Raw genomic sequence first — 18180 nt, 5'->3', positions numbered from 1 at the left:
AGGCATCAACTCAAGAATACTGAATCACAGTCTCTGACGAATGTTATTGGCGCGCTGCAGGGGGTAGGGGGAGACTGTGTCCATGGTGGCAGGGGGTGAGCACATCCACAAAGGATCCTGGGAAAGATCTGCAACACACCCAGGAGGAAAGAGAGCAGGGGCTGCTGGACGCCAACAGAGGTAGAGTAGTGATGAAGAACACTTGACGGTAACGTGCCACTAGATTGTAACTATCTGTTCCTAAAACCCCAAATTTTCCAAGGCTTCAGGAGCCATTGGCCCAGACCACACTGTGGATCTTGGTAGTGGGGGAAGGGTCACACTGGACCACACTGGCAGCCCATAATTGCACTGCTGATCCTTAAGAAGCCATTAGGAGCAGACATCTTAAGGTATCGTTTTGGATGCTAGGCAGGCATCTTGAGGAAACAGGAGTGCATTCTGGGTCTTCAGCCTCATCATGAAAGCATCAGAGACACCTGCACTCATGTCCCATCCCTGGAGTCGGACCCTCTGGACTTCCCCGTAGGTCTTTGGGAGAGCACACTGCCGTCTAACAGACCACGTGGAGAGAGGCAGGGTGGCTTAGCAAACTGGCCAAGAGGACACCTGGCTCGTAGTTCTGCCCCTGCTACTAAATGGTTGTGTGATGTGGGCAAGTCCCTGGACCTTTCTGGGTCTCGGTTACCTAACAAGATCGAAATTTCTTACTGGAGAATTCATGAATTGGCTTCAAACCCCTTGATGTTTGTAAACATTTCATGTGAACGTGCATACGTGCACTTTTCAGAGAAAGGACGTATTCTTTAGGAGAGAATCATATATATATATTTTTTAAGATTGGCACCTGTGCTAACATCTGTTGCCAATCATTTTTTTTCCTTCTTCTCCCCAAAGCCCCCCAGGACATAGTTGTGTATTCCAGTTGTAGGTCCCTCTAGTTCTGCTGTGTGGGATGCCGCCTCAGCATGGCCTGATAAGTGGTGCCATGTCCGCACTCAGGATCCAAACTGGCGAGACCCTGGGCCACCAAAGCAGAGCAGGTGAACTCAACCATTTGGTCATGGAGCCAGCCCCGGAAGAATCATAATTTTAAAGATGCTCCTGATGCAAGAAACTTAACAACCACTGACTATCACTAGATTATTGCTAAGGTTCCTCCTGGAGCTAAAGTGTAATCTCCAACCCGTACAATCCCGTCAGTCTCTAAGCCTACCAGCAGCCAGAGGTTCTGATAATAGAGAAAGAATCTGAGGCACCTACTCATCATAGGTCAGCAAACCTGTAATCCTGACACCTGACCGCCTTGATTAGGTGTGGTTGGACCGAAAAGTGTTGCAGCCTCTTGGCTTACTTGGTTAGAACTCAGGAAAAGCAAGTTCAGAGTCGCCGGATTGACACATGCTTAGACCACTTCACTTTTCATTTGAAAAGTAAAGAAAGGGGGAAAAAGCTTCTACTGGAATTACCTGTATGAAACCCTACTCAGGCATCTTGGAACCCAAGGGAAATTGTAAAGAGAAAAATATATTGCCTCTTACTGCTTTGTGAAAATCAACAAGGGTAATGTCAGTACCATGCCCTCAGCAGAAGCTGGTAAGGGGTCCTCTGTTACCACTCTGGGAAACGGCTTTCCTCGGGCCCCCAAACACCCAGAGGCAACACTATAAGGTAATATTATTTGCCCGGTAGGGTGCTAGGTGCTTGTCTCGTTTAGCCCACGTCACAAATGTAGCAGGTGTATAGCGTTAGCTTCATCCTCATTTTCCAGGTGAAGAAATAGGACTTTGGAAATGGTCAGGCAACTTTTCTAAGGCCACAGGTGGCCAGTACTGGAGATTGGATTCAAGGGCAGACAGCCCTACTTAAGGCTGCTCAATTGTGTCTGATTCCTAGGATGTGGGAGGGGAGGGGACTGTTTGTCACTAGGAGTGATGTCCTTCCTCCTGTGGGCATCCCATAATACGGTATGGATTGGATACAAAGCTGCTTGAATTTTACCTCCTAACTATTTCCTCAGAAAATGACTCTAGGATAACATGGCTCAAGGTCAAACAGGTCACCGTCTTGCTCCCACACCCCCTCTCTCTTTCTCTCTCACTCACCTCTCAATCTCTCTTTCCTTCTATCTCCCTCTCCCTCCCCTTTGTTCTCTCTTATTCTCTAACAGAAAGAACCTATACCCTTGCAGTTCTGCTCCTTAAAAAAATCTGTGAGAATACAAATTCAGAATGACGGCTACCTTTTGAGGGGGGGGGTATGTGATGGGGGAGCGGAACAGAGTGGCTTTAACTGTATGAGTAATATCCTTTCTTAAGCTGGCCGTGGGCATGCACTTGTTGGTTTATACATTTTTCTCCGAAAAATCTAAATATTATTAAATATTAAACAAACTTTTTCACAAGCTGTCTAGAAAAAGATTTACTTAGCCTTAAAAATGTTCATACCACTTGACTGAGCAGCCTCATTTCTGGGAATCTATTCTGAGGAAATAATCTGAAACGAGGACAAAGATTTATATGCCAAAAGTTTGTCACAACATTATTTCTAATGTGAAAATCTTGAAATAATTTAAAAAGCCTAATAAAGAAGAACGATTGGGCAAATTATGCTACATTCGTGAGCTGGAATATTACACAGACTTCAAAAAAAGACGCTTACAAAGATTCTTAATGGTATGAGAAAATGCATTTGATGAAATTTTAAGTGGACAAGCAGGATATGGAATTATTCATAAAATAAGATTTCAAAGCTCTGGAAAAGTCTTTGAAAAAAGACCAAAAGAAAACAAGGCGAGTCTTGGGTGCCTGTGGGTAGTGCAATTATGGCCCTTTTGTATTTGTTTCTAAGTTTTAGTTTTAAACAATTGAGCTTGTATTACTTTTACATAATAAAAAAATAATAAAGAAATAGTCTGCTTATTGGATCCTGTCATCACAAATCTTCTGGTAGATTCCTAGATTGGCAATTAGGATGACTTCTGTCCCTAACTCCATAGCTAACTCATAGGGCTACGGATGGACAGTCTGGAGTTCTGGTCCCTCCTGGCACCCAGTGCTTACTGCACTTTAAAAAATAGATAGATAACAATTCTCCCCACTCCAACCAATTCAGTGTCTCCTGTATCGCCTCATCTCTTCCGAGACTAGATGTAGACAAGGAAAGCCCAGAATGAGTGACCCAGGTCGATACCCGTGCTTCTGACCAAGGAGGGAAGAAGTAGGTCATGTGAGGGGGTGATGTGAGCTTGCTCTGGTGTGTACAAACACACACACACACACACACACGCCTCCCCACAGTGTCCCTGCCCTGCATTCCACATAGCCTGAGCTCCATGGGAGGAAGGTATGTGGCAGGAGTCCCGGGGGCGTCTGTGGCAGCTGTCTCAGGGCCCAGGTGGCCACAGGGCAGCAGTCACAGCTGCTGGGGGAGCTGGGGTCAAGGAGAAGCAGGAGGAGGGAGACGCTGCCCGTCGGTCATCTCCTTCTGCTTCATGTCCCCCTCCTCTTTGTTCAGTCCAGCCAGCCAGCCAGGAGGTAAGTACTTGACTGGCTTAACCAGCTGCTGATGTTTCAGACAAGGAAGAAGTGAACCTGGGCTTAGCTGTGAGCATACAACAAGCCTTCTGGAGCAGGGTCCCCAAACAGGGCTGGGAAGCAGTGGTTTGCATCTCTTCAGGTATCCTTGGGGTACATGGGTGTCTTTCCTAGTCCCCCTGCTTCTCTCTGCATGCACCTCAAAGTGTGTCCTCTCTGCAGAGAGACAGCCGTGCTTAGAAGCAGAGGCTGCCCCTGGTTCTAACGACAGGGAGAGGAGAGCTGGGGAGGGGCCGGCTCGGGCTGCAGACTGGGGAGAGCGCCAGCAAGAGAAAGGCACTGTGTGTGACTCCTCACCATGATCTTGATCAAACATTTTTAAATCTCTATATTATATGTATAATATATGTTTTAAAAATCTATATTTACATATATATTAAACTATATATATTTGGAGATGCTTGAGTTTATATATTTGGTATATATATATTTTAAATATATATATTTAAAGGTGTTTGATATATATGAATACGTATCTATGTTTGATACATATGTATATTAGTATATGCTTTTTATCATCTTAATATTAGTCAGGCCTTAATGAGTAAAATTTAAGTCAAATAGTTCCCAAGGCATTACTCCCTTTTCTCCCCGACACATAGAGTTCTCCACTTCACCCAACCACTCGTAGCTCTTTTAGTTATTTTGTTTGTTTCTGGCCTTGTCGTCCTCATTTCTAAATCACATGCTTATTCAGCTATTTCTTATTTTTTTCTCCCATTATAGACCTGTAGTCATTCTCTACTGACTTCCTAAAATGAAAGATGAAGATTTAAAATTCCATCCTGCCTCCTTCCTTCCATCGCCCCGTTTTTCCTTCTTCTATCCTCCCAAAACAGTGATTGTTTTAGTTCGGGTCCTCTGAGAAGCACAGACCAAGGCAGAACTGGAAATGCACAAGGTCTCCTGGGCTGATGTCCGTGAAGGATTAAGGGGCCGCTCCAGGGCTGACCTGAGACCATGAAGGAGAGGGGCAAGGAAGGCAGGTGGGGTAGGAAGAGTCTTAGACTGCTGGGTAGTTCTGATGAAGAGACCCAGAGCAAAGACTGCTCATCAGAGAAGCCCTGCACTGGGCAACAACAGCTGGCTCTGGTCCCCTTCCACGCTCAGTCATTGGCTGGGGACCCAGGAGAGCGTGCCTTCCCCTCGAAGACAATAGTGCGTCCCGAAGGGGGCATACACTCGCCAGGGCAAGTCCTCCTTTGAAGGGAGGTCTGCATGGGGCACCTCCACGGCCACCACATTTCTATTCTTGTTCATGGTTCTAGTAATGTTCAGTGCTTCCGTTATTGCGACCAAGTAGATATGGTTCAGAGCTAAGTCATATTATGTACTATAATCATATTTCTTTCTCAATTATTTTTCTTCCATGGAGTTTTCTTTTTTAATTTGCTTACTTTTCTATGTACCTGTTGACTACTCTGGTCCAAACTTTCTGGCAGAATATAAAACACCCTGCAATATGGTAGATCCCATCCGTATGTCAGTCGCTTCCATTTCTTTCTTTTTCGGAGATGGTCCATCTGGAGCCCCATTCTGGATTGGATGGGCTTCGCTGAGTCCCTCGTTTTGGTGGAGCGCATCTTCCAGGAGCTTGCTGAGAAGGGGTATAAGTGACGTAAATGTTTTGATCTCTTATACACTTCTAGTCCACTCTCACACTTGACAATTTCTAAGTCAGAAATCATTTGCAGCTCAGAATTTGGAAGTTACTGTTTCCTGGCTTCTAGTGTTCCTGTTGAGAAGTCAATGCCATTCAGATTTCTGATGCTTTATGTGACCTTTTTTTTCTTTCTGACAGCTTTTAGGATCTTCTGTTTGTTCCTAGTGTTCTGAAATTTCACAGTGACGTGCCTTATTCTCTACACTAGACGCTAGATGGGTCTTTCTAATCAGGCAACTCGTGTCTTTCATTTCTGGGACATTTTTGGATTATTTCATTGATTTCTTCCATTTTGTTTTTTCAGCTCTTTCTTTCTAGAATTTTTATTATTGGGGTATTTGACATATTGGACTGATCATCTAGTATTCCTTAGACTCTCTGTCCTATTTGGTCCTGACAGATTTCCTAAACTTTACCTTCTAAGCCTTCTATAGATTGTTTTTGTTATCAGAATGTTCCTTTCTTATGGTATCTGGTTTTGTTTCTCTGTCTCGCTGAGGATACTCATTGTATATTTTGGATGCAATTCTGTCCCCCACTTGCCCCTACTACCTCTGGATTCATTTTCCCACTCATCTGTTTAGGTATCTGCCTTTCACATCCACAGCTTTCTCTGATTGTCTGATGATCCTTTGTTCTCATTGCATCTCTGAGACACCAGACATCAGATTGCAAGACCCGTGTTGTGGGGCTTTCTGTAGTGGGCCTCACCGTGATTGATCTGGTAGAGGGCTCAGACTCTTGCAGGTGGTCCCTAAATGCCAGTGTCTGTAGATCTTCCCTGTTGGGCAGGTCTTTTCCAACACAGAGGAATCCTCCCACCTCTTCTCTCAGCGGTGGGGGTTGCGGTGGGGAGAGGCTGAATAAAACCTTGGCTGCCAGCATTTTGGGAGCCGAGTTTAGGAAGATAACTGGGAAGTCTTGCCTTTCAGTCCATAGATTTTTACTTAGTTCCCTTGTTTTTAGAGGGGTGCCGTAACCCCTTCCTCAGCTGTTTCTGAGACCAAAGTGTTTCTGGTTCAGCTTCCTAGTCTTCTGCCATGATGGGCAAGGAACTGGCTCAGCTTCTTGGCTGCCTAGACTGGCCTGGGATGGCAAGGGTGAGGGGAAACCTGGAGTTCTGATTACTCCCCATACAATCTTTCAAACAATCCTCCTATGTTCAGCCCTTCCCTGACCTAGTGGGGGATGGGGTACTCCTTTCCCAGAACCTTCCTAGGGTGAGTGACTCCAATGAGCTTGTTCTTAGGGGTATTCTCCAAACTCTACATCCCATGTAATTGATTTTCAGTTTTCTCCATTGTGTACCACATCAGTTGCTATTGTTCCCTTCAATCTATGTTGTATCTTCCCGCCTTTGTGGTCATTTCTCATTTCTGTTACCCAAGACCCCCCTCCACCCCACCCTTCGACAGTTGTTGTGGTGGTTTTATTTTACTTTTCCCCTTATTTCCATTTTACTGGGGTTTGAGGAGGGCGTGTGGAAAAAGAGCATATGTTCAATCTGCTCTGTATAATGAGATCCTGTGCTGCTCCTCTGTCTTATTTATGACACTTTCAACCCCCTCCAGGTCAACATTCTACCTCAAAAATGGTTGAGAAGGTACTTCTTTCATAGAATGTGCTCAGAGGAAGCAACTGCTCCTCAACCCTTCTTATTCCAAAATATCCTTCTTCTTTGACTGTCTTTTTGATCTCTCTATTCTTCATTAAGGTAATACTGAGGACCTACTATGTGTCAGATACTATGCTAGGTACCTTACACTCACTATGTCTCATTTCATCTTCAAGGACTCCGTGAAAGGTAGGTCTTATTATACCCATTTTACAGACAAGAACTGTGGCTCAGAAAATTTTCCAAAGAAACTCAGTTGGCAAGATGTAGAGCCTGGACTCAGGTGGGCGTCAGTCTGATTTCCAAGCCGACTGCTCTTCCCAGGGCACTTTGCTGCCCACCCTGACGGGGGTGTTCCAATGCTAGGTGACAGCAGTACTTGCACGCTAAGTGCTTTGTGGACAAAATGTAAGTTCCATGGAGCAGAGCCCTCACCTTCCTTGTTTGTCTCCATCTCCCAAGCACAAGAACAACACTTACTGCATTGAAAACACACAGTGAATGTGTAATATTTTCTAAGAGAATGAATGAATGGATGGATGAACTTGATCTCATTTAATTCTGAGCAATCCAGTCATAACTCTAATATTACCCTTTTGTCAAAGGTTAGGAAACAAGTCCCTGAAATTTGGGACTTCTGTTTTTTGAGGACTGCTCTTTCCAGGAAGTGCTGTTTTCACGTAATCTGTGAAATAACCCATGCTAAAGTATAAAGCGGGACTGAAAGAGATAGCTGAGTTGGCTTGCTAAATTAGTCCAGAATTATTCAGTATTCATTCAACAAAACGTTAATGAATGTCCACTATGTACTACTGGACTGGGGAATGTATAGTCATTAAATCTCATCCTATCTTCACAATAGCCCTGCCAGGGAGCTAGTTGGCCTAAAATCAGTTTCTTAAATATCCATTTGCCCAAGGAAGAGTTTGCTTAAAATTCAACCTCTGTTTGAGAATCTGGCCTTCATTTTACTGTCCTACATTTTCTTGGCATTTTGAAACAGTTCAATGATTTAAAAAAAAACAGTTCTTTGAAGGGCACATCTAACTTAATTTTGTATTTCTATTAAGAATTTATTGAACTTGCAGGATTTTTTTTAAACGATGAGATTGTTTTGGATACTTGAAAGTGCCTTTTTCTATTTGACCTACTTTTTGGATGGTTAAGCTCTTTCTAGCCAGTTTCTATAAAGCCTTTTATTCAGAACTTAAATTAAATTAAAATTTAATTTAATTTAATATTTACTTTCAGGACACTTGAACAGATGCAAAAATGCTCCAAAGGGGATTAAATTTTACATGAACAGGTTCTGGATGAGATGTTCTCCGGCCAGCCTTAATGAGAAGAAAATGGAGACGGAGACCTAAGCCCCACTTACATCCCTCCCCTCCTTCCTCTCTGACCCATGACCCCTCCCCTCCCCCAGCAGCCCCCCACCCCTCCAATGCCTTCCAAGGAGGAGGAGACTGCAATGCCTTCTGGCTCCTGATTTTTATGATTCTGGGTGTCAAATGCTATTTTTTCCTGCTCTCCTGAGTCAAAGGTATGGACTCAGGTGTGTCGTTGAACAGATGTGTTGGAGGCAAGCAAAACTTCTGGCAGCTTCTCCAACAAGCCTCCCTACCTATTCATCTAACAACCATGCCCTGGAACATCAGTGGGGCATGTGAATGGGCTTAAAATAGGAATGACTAAAAAACACCAGAGAATTAGATACCTGTGTAGCACTTGCATAGTGATTATATCAATGATAGAAATGCTTATAATAATTCAAAGGAGTGGAAACGGTGAGAATTTACACTCTTTCCACCTGCCTAACACATCCTTGGATCAGAATTTGTGAAATTTGTTAAATGTGTTAACTATTTGAACAAGTGTCTATTTTTCGTAGGACAAAATGGAATCAAATTGCTTCGAGCAATTTGAGGGAGAGGTAAGGGCTTAGGGTCAGGCATAAGAGTGATGGAATTATTTTAGAACAGGGTCTTGTCAAACCCAATCTAGGAAACAAGCAGAGGGCTCAAAGACTGCATATTTGTTGCTTTTTTTCAAAAGGCGAAATGTAGATGATTCTTTGGAAAAAAAAAGAATATGATTATCTTCATTTTCATATTTGGAAAACTATTAGGGTGTCAACATAATATTGTCTACGAACTTTCACAAAGAATTTCTTTTTGGAATTCATTGGATATTATCTGGGATACAGATGATGTCCTTCTGCTGCCGCAGTGCTATGTGGGCGGCTAAGATCATCTGACCCCTGCCCCAGGTCTGTCCCCAGAGACTCTGACCAATGACCCTGAAGCCGACTTTCCCTGGAAACTCTTAGCGCAACCAGCTGGCTGGTCTGGCCATAATGAACCAAATGTCCCTCCATGCTGTAAAATTCTACCACTCTAACTTTTCAGGTGTTAAAATCGTATTTGGAAAAGTACATCTATAGGGATGTCCACCAAAATGGGTTTTAAAGGGCTGTTGACTGTAGCGGCTGCATGGCCCATCTGATCCGTGCCAGGAGCCACATCAGCCGTGGGTATAATCCTGTGTGAAGTGTGTAGAGTCTGGGGCCAGAATGTTGGCTTCAAACACTGGCGGCTATGCATCCTAGTTATGTGACTGCTTGTGTGCCCTCTTATCAGTAAAATAAGGATTTTATGTACCTACCTCACAGGGTCGTTGTGAGGGTAAAATGATTTAATATGTGTAAAGAGCTTAGAACAGTCCCTGGCACCTGGTAAGCGGTAATATCAAGTGTCAGTTAGGAATGTATTAATATCATTATTATTTATGTGAAGTATGTGAAATTACACAAGGCACTTTTTGGCCTTACAAATGCACAGGAGTGTGCTTCCAGGTATATATAAAAATATATATATATATATTTAAATTAACAATTATTGCTTTTATAATCCTGGAAGTGCAATTTCTCAACAGTGCAAATTCTCTTCTCTTCTTTTCCCTTTGCAACTACCTGCCACCAAACAGTTTTCTCATCATCTCCACCCTGTTTTCTTTGCACGTGCAATGTTCCCTCTTCCTGCTCCAGCACAGCTTACTTCATTCTACTTTGGGAAGTTTCTTTCTTACTCAGAAATCCCCCGAACCCTCTTCTTCTTTTCTCTCACATGTCCCAGTTTGTTTTATTTTATTTTTAATCACCCAAGTGATATGGGAAGTGGCTGATAAAAGGTAGAACCATGGAGTTGAGATTCTGTATGAAAATGAAGGGGACATGATGCAAAAGGAGACTATCCAAGGCTGGGCAGAGCAGCCCAGGCTCCTTCTGCTTTCAACGTTCTTTGTTGGCCATTTCAGATTTAGATTCATATTTTACTACCACTTATCTTCAACCTTGTATAGGTTAAGCACTAGACTGGAGCTTTTAGATGGATTATCATTTAATCCTTACAACAACTCCTTGAAGGTAGGTATTCTTTCATCTTACAGACAAATAAAAACAAAAACAGAGAAGTAAATAAATTACCCAAGGCCACATAACCAGAAAGTAGAGAGCTAGAGTTAGAACCCATATATTCAAGCTCCATTGTCTTCCCACTACTCATAATCTCTCCCTGGCAAAACAATAGAAGTAAAATAATAATGCTCAAATTCCATTAATATGGTGCCCTTGAAACTGTCTAAAAGTCCCATTCAGAATTCCATAGAAATTTCTATGTAGCTATTCTTCTTTCTGTAAATAAAACAATTTTTTCTCCAGCACTCACTCCATCCATCCATCCATCCATCCATCCATCCATCCATCCATCCCCTCATCCCTCCATCAATCTATCTATCCAACCAATCATTCTTCTACTCACCTGTCTGTCCATCCAATCACATATTCATCCATCTAATTATCCATCCATCCATCCATCCATCCACCCATCCACCATCCACCCATCCATCCAACACCCATCCAATCAATCATCTCTTCATCAGTCTGTCTATCCAGGCCAGCATCCCTCTATTCATCCATCTATCCATCCAATCACATATTCATCCATCCATCCATCCATCCATTCTTTTATTATTTACCTATGTTCCAGGCATTGTAATAAGTTCTGAGGAAATTCCTATCTTTAAGGAGTTCTCAGTCTAAGGAAGGGAACAACATGTAAATAAAAAATTGTAATATAATGTGGTGAATGTTGGACCTATAAGGTGTTATAGATATCAGGAGAGGTGGAGAGGCGAATCTCTAACTCTTCCTAGGCGAAAGCTTTTTCCTTGACACTTTAGAAGGTCAAAGTAGAGGAACCACTTGAAGTTGCATGCAAAATTTTCTCAGAGGGGTTTGTGGCCAAGGGAGGAGAGAGGTGGGGATTTGACTGGGGCATCACAGAGGAGTTTAACTGTGTTAATGTTTACCCTGATTAAGAGTTTGCCAGGAATCAGAAGCAGCGGAAGACATTCCAGGCAAAACAACCCACAAGTAGAAAAGCACATACAAGTAACTTACTAGGACTCCAACCTAGAGTACCATTTGAGGCAGTGGCTGGAGACAGAGCACCTAGGGTGGGTGGTTAGGGTTCAGATCAAGAAAGGAATGGTATGTAAGGCCAAGAATTAATTCTCATGGAAATTAAAAATGCTCTCACAAGCAGCATTACAGTTCATTGTAAAATTTATTCTCCAGTCTCATTAAACAAAAGGATGGAAGATCTTTCTGTCTATTTCCAGAAACTTGTAACAAATTCTCTGTATTTGGGGATAAATTTGCATTCAGGAGTTGATCTGGGAATCTAACCTTGTTTCTGGGGATTAATGTGTTCTGAATTCTAAACAATGTCTTGCAAAACTTCTGGAGAGCAATGAGGCTGTGAATTGGCACGGTGGCATAGCCCCTTAATGACATGACTGATGTTCAAATACGGGTAAGGAAAGAGGATATGGTCCCAAATGAAGACTTGCTTATTTTGTTATTCAAAGGTGGCAGAGAGATATTTGGAGATGGATTTTACTTGAGTTAATAGTAGTTAAATTTACGGCAGATGTGCCACCCTGGAAGTCTCTGAAACATTGCTTTTATTTCCTCCCCAAACTTCTGAGGTTGAGATTAAGAAGGTTAGTTAAATTAAGATATATACACAATCATCTCCCAGAGAAGAAGCTGGTCTGATCTGAAGTCATTTCTATAGATTCCAGGGCTCCTTCGCCAGTCTCCTTAGATAAGACAGAAGCGATGTTTCTAAGCCTGATAATTCCCCTTTCTGTCTGCGTTGATCAATACATCTTTTTGCATCCTCCAGCACAAAAACCCAATGTGCTTCCCTTTCTAAAAGGAAGCCTCTGTCTTGCTGGGATTAAGAGGCCATAGTCCCATGACACAGTTTGCAGTCAATTTTTGGCATCTGAAAAGCCTTCCCTCTTTCAAGAACTGTGGGCGACCAGTCAAGAGAGAACAGTATTTTGGCAGTTGGACTGAAAATCTTACCTGCCAACTGGGCTGCTCTTAATGTATTGTTTCTGAAACCAGGGGAAGCACATGTAACAAGAACTGGCTTTGTGCTGCCGGAACACTTTTGATGAGCACGTCGGCACCGAGTTGAAGGGAAAGCCGGCCAGCTGTGTTTGGTCCCTTTCTCCCACACCAGCTTTCCTTGGACTCCCAAACACTCTCGTGGGGCATGGTCGTTACCTCTCAAGACTCATATTTCATAGTTATTTATTAATACCATAACCGTGGAATCATACATTTTATCCACAGTTGCTCTGACTGACACTCTAGCACATTCCTCTCAACTACCCATCACCCTCCGTTCTCTATTCTTGGTGTCAACCTTGCCAAGAAGATGAACAGAAATTTACCGAAACAGAGGCTCAATTGCTCAATACGTTCAGACTGATGTTTCTTCTAGGATACCCTTTCATAACTCTATTTTCATTTAATAAGTATTTATTGGGTATAAACTGTGCCAGGCACTGCCCTCAGCTTCTCAGAGAAGATGTGAGCAGAACAGACATCTGGAAGTAACCCGAGAGGCCTCCACTCACCAGAGCCCAGTCCACAACCAGAGAACGAGCCAGAAGGGCCTTGGGAGCCAGGCTGGGGGGCTCAGCATCCATGCCTTAAGCTGCTGGGCCCACAGTCCCCAGTTCACAACCACTGCTGCCTGCTCTTTCCTTTCACCATTTTGAATGAACAAATCTAACCTCCTTTTTAATTAAAAAGGAAAAGGACTCCACATTCTATGATACACTACTTCAACAGAGAAAACAAAAATTAGGCTGTTCAGCAAGCTGAGAAGAAGACTTTAGTAGGTTATTAAACGCTAAACAGCTAATCAGAGGGTCCTGGTCCCCCGAGGCTTGTAATACGAAGTACATAGTTACATCCTTCATTCTTAGCATGTGTGGAAATATTTTAAAATAATTTCACAGATAAGCAGAGGGTGGAAAAGCTCTGGCTTTTTAGCAGCAAAAACTTTTCTTGGCTTGTGAAACCGTTTCAGAGTCTTGGAGGGGAAACTCTTATATAAATACCTACGTAATTATATGAATATATCTTATATCAATGAGGAGTCACAAAAATGCCAAAACCTGGCAGAGGCATTTCGAAGCAGCAGAGACTTCCTAGCCTCTCGGAATTCTGATCAATTTATTGGTAGCACTGAAAAGCCCGGAGACTGGCAGCTCGTTTAGACCTGTCAGCCACGATAGTCCCCTCCAGAACAGTCCTGCCTAAACGTCAGAAGCACATTTCCTTACAGAAAATGTCTTAAAATTCAAAAACGGACAGCCTACATACCCTGCAGTCTTGATCCTCCATGAAGGGAGCTGGTGGGCTGCTGTCAGGCCATACGTTCGAATGTTCTTCGACTTCCTTTCTGACTCAGATCGAATGAATCCGCAGCACTGATGTAAGGCTCTTAATGGGAATCTGTTTTCAATTCAGGGCAGATGTGGGACACCCTTGTAGCCCTAGGGATTATCAACTTTAAAACAAATCGCCGTCAGGACGATAAGTCGAGAAGCAGTAACTGCTTCCTGGGGCCTCTTTGGGGTCCTTCCAAATGCTTAACATATAACACAATAACTATGGCACAAAAGCAGGTTTTGCTCTCGGACGTTCTCAGACATTAAAACGAAGCTTGCAAATGCTTCTCAAGAAACAAAGCTTGTAAATACGTCTCAGGGCGTTTATATAGAAGTTCAGCTATTTTAGCAACATCCAAAAGTCATCAAAATGCCCCTGTCCCTACCCCCTACGAAGCTATCTTAGCGCCGTGTTTGGTTCATTGAGTGTAGTTTTTCCACAAATTGAAATTGAATTGTTCTGGTTCAGAGTTTTCTTGGCTCAAGGAAAGGAAGGGGAGGGCTATTGCAAGACTTCCACGGAGAAACATCCAGAAATCAATTTCACATGAGAAGTTTAATATTCTAGAATTAGCGTTCACTGGGCGCGGATGCCTGTGTCTCCGGGCACCCTCTGTTCTGAGACCGCTCTGTACTGCTGGCCCATCTGCCAAGATTTTAGACTCAGAAAATCCTAGCTGGCGTTTAATATAGTTTAACCCAATTTAATAACCCTGGAAGAGGTTAAAGGAACCCACTAACTTGTAAGAAATAATAAAACTTTCCTTTTAATTAAAGTTTTACATAGAACTTGAAAATATTAAGTTAGTGTGTCCCCATAAAGCACACACAGATAAGTTTAGGTATAAGGAACGTTAGTGAGGAGTCAGGAAAGAGTCACGTTAAATTATATATTTAGAAAACACAGTCTGTTCTTTAGGATTAAGATGATGCGTGTGACATAATGGAGCCACATGGTACAGCATGAAGTTATCCACCAAAGAACACTAGAGCTACTGTGTTCCTTATCTTCATGCGGGAAGACAGATTAAACCTCCAGTAGCTTCCACATGTGCTAAATCACCATTAAGCAGCATTAGAAGGGGTTTTAAGAGTTCTGCATGGGACATAACGGGACCCATCCCCAGATCTCTTTAACTGAGTGGCTTTGGACAAGCCACTGCCCAGACCATGGTTTCTTTATTTGTAAAGTGGCTGAATTAGGTAAGTGTTTTCTGAAAGCCAAACCTCAAATATCAGGTATGATGCATTAACCAAGACCTGGTAGAAATAGACAAAAAAGGCCTTTTCTTTCTTTTGTTTTCAAGAATCATCACTAATTGCCACTAGCTGGATATCTTGACAAATTTTTTTTTTTCCACCTTGAAGCATATATTTATAATCATGGCTAATAAGGCAAGCGTTAGCTAAAAAGTTGGATGTGAAGAGTAAAGAAACCTATTACCCTAAACAAATTAGACACCTAGTTTTTTTTGGTTTGATAAGCTTCTTGGGAAACAATCCCCTAAGGCATTCTCCAGAATTCTGAACTTGCTCGTGGGCATCGATAATGTACTTACTTCGCAAATTTATTAGGATTAATTTTCTTTTTAAATTAAAGGAGGTAAGAAAAGTCGGACTGTCACTGAGCAGTGGGCAATTTTGATAGACTCGGGTGAAGGTAGGGGATACCTGGTGTGGAGGATAGATTGTGTGATGAGGTGAAAGAACACAGAAGTGAGTCAGGAGGCCCAAGTTCAAGTTCCAGGGCTGCTACTAATTAACCCTGTGGCCTTGGCCTCCACACTTCTCTTTTCTAGGCCTCCGTTTCCTTGTCTATACAAGGAAGGCATTGATCTCTCCATCCTCTTGCTTATAATAATCGAAAGAGAAATTCTGCCTCATGGGATGTAGCTTTTCTTTTAGAGTTTGACTCTCAGGAGCACTGAAGCCAAGACTATAAAGTCAGAAGTTCAGGGCACATCAAATGATAACTGTGGATCAGGCAAAGATCACAGTTAATGTGCGATAGAGTCTTTTTCACAACTCTGGGTCATACCTACGCACCTGCAGAAAAGAGCTCAGATATACCAGCAAAGTCCTGTCACAGAGAACATCATAATCATCAAGGTTTTCTTTCCACAAACCTATTTTTATCAGCTATGATTTGATAATATATGAACATTTACAAAAAAATCATAGTGTATAATATTGGTGTTAAGGTAGGACTTGTGCCCCTCCCCAACCCCATTCATATGTTGGAGTCCTAAACCTAGAACCTCAGAATGTGATCTTATTTAGCGATAGAATCTTTACAGACATAATTAAATTAAAATGAGGTCGTTGGGGTGGATACTAATCCAATATGGCTGGTGTCCTTATAAAAGGGGAAATTGGGACACAGAGACATGCATGCAGGGAGAACAACACATGAATAGGAAGACAACCATCTAAAAGGCAAGAAAAGAGGCCTGGAACAAACGCTTCCTTCACTGACCTCAGAAGGAACCAACCCTGCCAACATCTTGTGTTTGACTTCCAGCCTCTAGAACTGTGAGACAATAAATTCCTGCTGTTTAAGCCCCCAGTCTGCTTTGTTATGGCCAACCTAGCAAACTAGCCCAACTGGCATTCTCTGAACGATTGTGCAACACATCTTGCATCCTACTATGTGTCAACGCTCACACCAACCAATTGAGGTCCTCCAGAGTTAAAGAACGGGAGAGCTGGAAGAAACAGGCACCGACAATGGGCTGACAATGGGGAAAGGACTTCAGCAGCAAAATTTTTTAGTTTAAAAAAATTCCTACCATCGCTCTGCTCTCCTGCCCCCCAACGCACAGTGTAAAATACAAATGACTCAACGAAGCGCACAAAATGCAAAAAAACCCCCCAAAATCTAAAGAAGCCAGGTGATGGGAGGGCGCACACCTGGGAATGTCCACAGCCTTGTTCTCATTCAGGTTATGGTGGGTGCTAACTCAGCACGAAAGTCGGGGTCAGCTCTGTTACCCGCCAGCTCCTCCATGGGGCGTGCCACTCCAAGCATTTATTAAACATCCTCTTATTAATTATAAGAGCTTTTTTCCAAATAAAAACAAATGCAGCAATAATGTGTTGTAATTTCATCTCACAAAAAGTTAGGCTTCATTGATTTTCTTTGTGTGTGTGAGGAAAATTAGCCCTAAGCTAACATCTGTTGCCAATCTTCCTCTTTTTGCTTGAGGAAGATTGTCGCTGAGCTAACATCTGTGCCAGTCTTCCTCCATTTTATGTCGGATGCCACCACAGCATGGTTTGACAAGTAGTGCTAGGTCTGTGCCCAGCATCCCAACCAGCAAACCCCCGGGCCGCCAAAGTGGAGCGCGCGAACTTAACCACTAACACCACGGGGCTAGCTCCTACATTGATTATTTAATGTATTTCATTCCTTAATAAGCACTTTATCAAAAGTAAAAGGAGAAGCGAAGGAATGGGCATGGTGAATGCACGTTAAAACAAGGACTGATTACACAAAACTAGTTGAGAGAGTTTCCAAAGATAAAATTCAGACTGGATCCAGCCTACTTATTCCCGCATGACTTATCTGGAAAAGTCTGGAAGTCAGTTAGGTTTTACAGAGCCATTTTGAAGGAAATGCAAAAATTCTGAACTGATAGATTTATTAAAACAATCTCCATTATCTTTCTTCTCAATGAGCTTAGAATTAAACATACTTTCTAAACGCTGACAGTATTTATGGCTCAAACAAAGCTGAGACAAAGGCCGGACTCAGACAGGGCAGGAAACAGGAAGGAGGAAAGCTGTTAGAGTTAACTACCTGGGCCAGGCGACGGGACATGGCCCCGGAGGAGGTGGGATTCCGCAAGACTTAAGTTTTCAGAGACAGCGTTAGAATGTGCACTGGAAACTGACAGACCAGTGGTTCTGGCAAGTTCGATGCTTTCTAAACTGTGGGGAGGAGTGCAAATATTTGTTGCCATGCACAGTGTTAAGACGAGTTTTGCAACTTGGATATCAGCAGTTAATTAACTTTTTTTCCTTCATATTTGCCACTTTTCATAGCAGCTTGTCTGTGTTTTATTTACATTAAACCTGATCTGCGCCTAACTTTCCCACAAGAGTTAAAAGCAATAACATGGGCTTTATGGAGTTGTGCAATATATCTTTTCTGGAAGAGAAAAAGTAAAAATTTGGTTATGTCTGTCCCATTCCCATTGTGCACACGAAAACTTGAGTTTCTTCTTTTATTTCGCAATATTCAAACATTTATTCTTAAATGAAAGAATTCTTCTTTCAGTGCATTTTTTGGCATTCTAAATCGTTTGATCAAGAAAAGTTTCGAAACATTGAAAATCTTATCTGTCAGACAAGATGTTTTGAACTAGAAAAGGGGCAGGTGATGATTCTTGCACAAAGAGAAATAGCTAACAGTTGTATTGCTTATTGTTCTAATAATTGGTTGATACACATTCACCTTTGGTTCACGGGATTCATAAAGTTTCACATGG

General features: G+C 42.5%; 1 protein-coding gene across 4 annotated transcripts in view; it reads right to left on the bottom strand.

The window, feature by feature from the left end:
* The window catches only part of SASH1 (SAM and SH3 domain containing 1), a 300314-nt gene that overhangs the window by 217934 nt on the left and 64200 nt on the right, over window positions 1–18180 (bottom strand). The window contains exon 1 of one of the 4 annotated variants that reach the window (XM_070506940.1): window positions 13623–13755. The exons of 2 other annotated variants lie outside the window; for them this stretch is intronic. In XM_070506940.1, coding sequence (XP_070363041.1) covers window positions 13623–13643 — 21 coding nt within the window. In that variant the 5' untranslated portion in view covers window positions 13644–13755. Of the gene's footprint in view, window positions 1–13622; window positions 13756–18180 lie in introns of those variants that run through there. One more of the 4 variants, XM_070506957.1, reaches the window with a different exon arrangement.

Source organism: Equus asinus, chromosome 1 (genome assembly GCF_041296235.1).
Source record: "Equus asinus isolate D_3611 breed Donkey chromosome 1, EquAss-T2T_v2, whole genome shotgun sequence".
Taxonomy (NCBI): domain Eukaryota; kingdom Metazoa; phylum Chordata; class Mammalia; order Perissodactyla; family Equidae; genus Equus; species Equus asinus.
The sequence above is the reverse complement of the archived record's forward strand: the minus strand, read 5'-3'. Positions and strand labels throughout refer to the sequence as shown.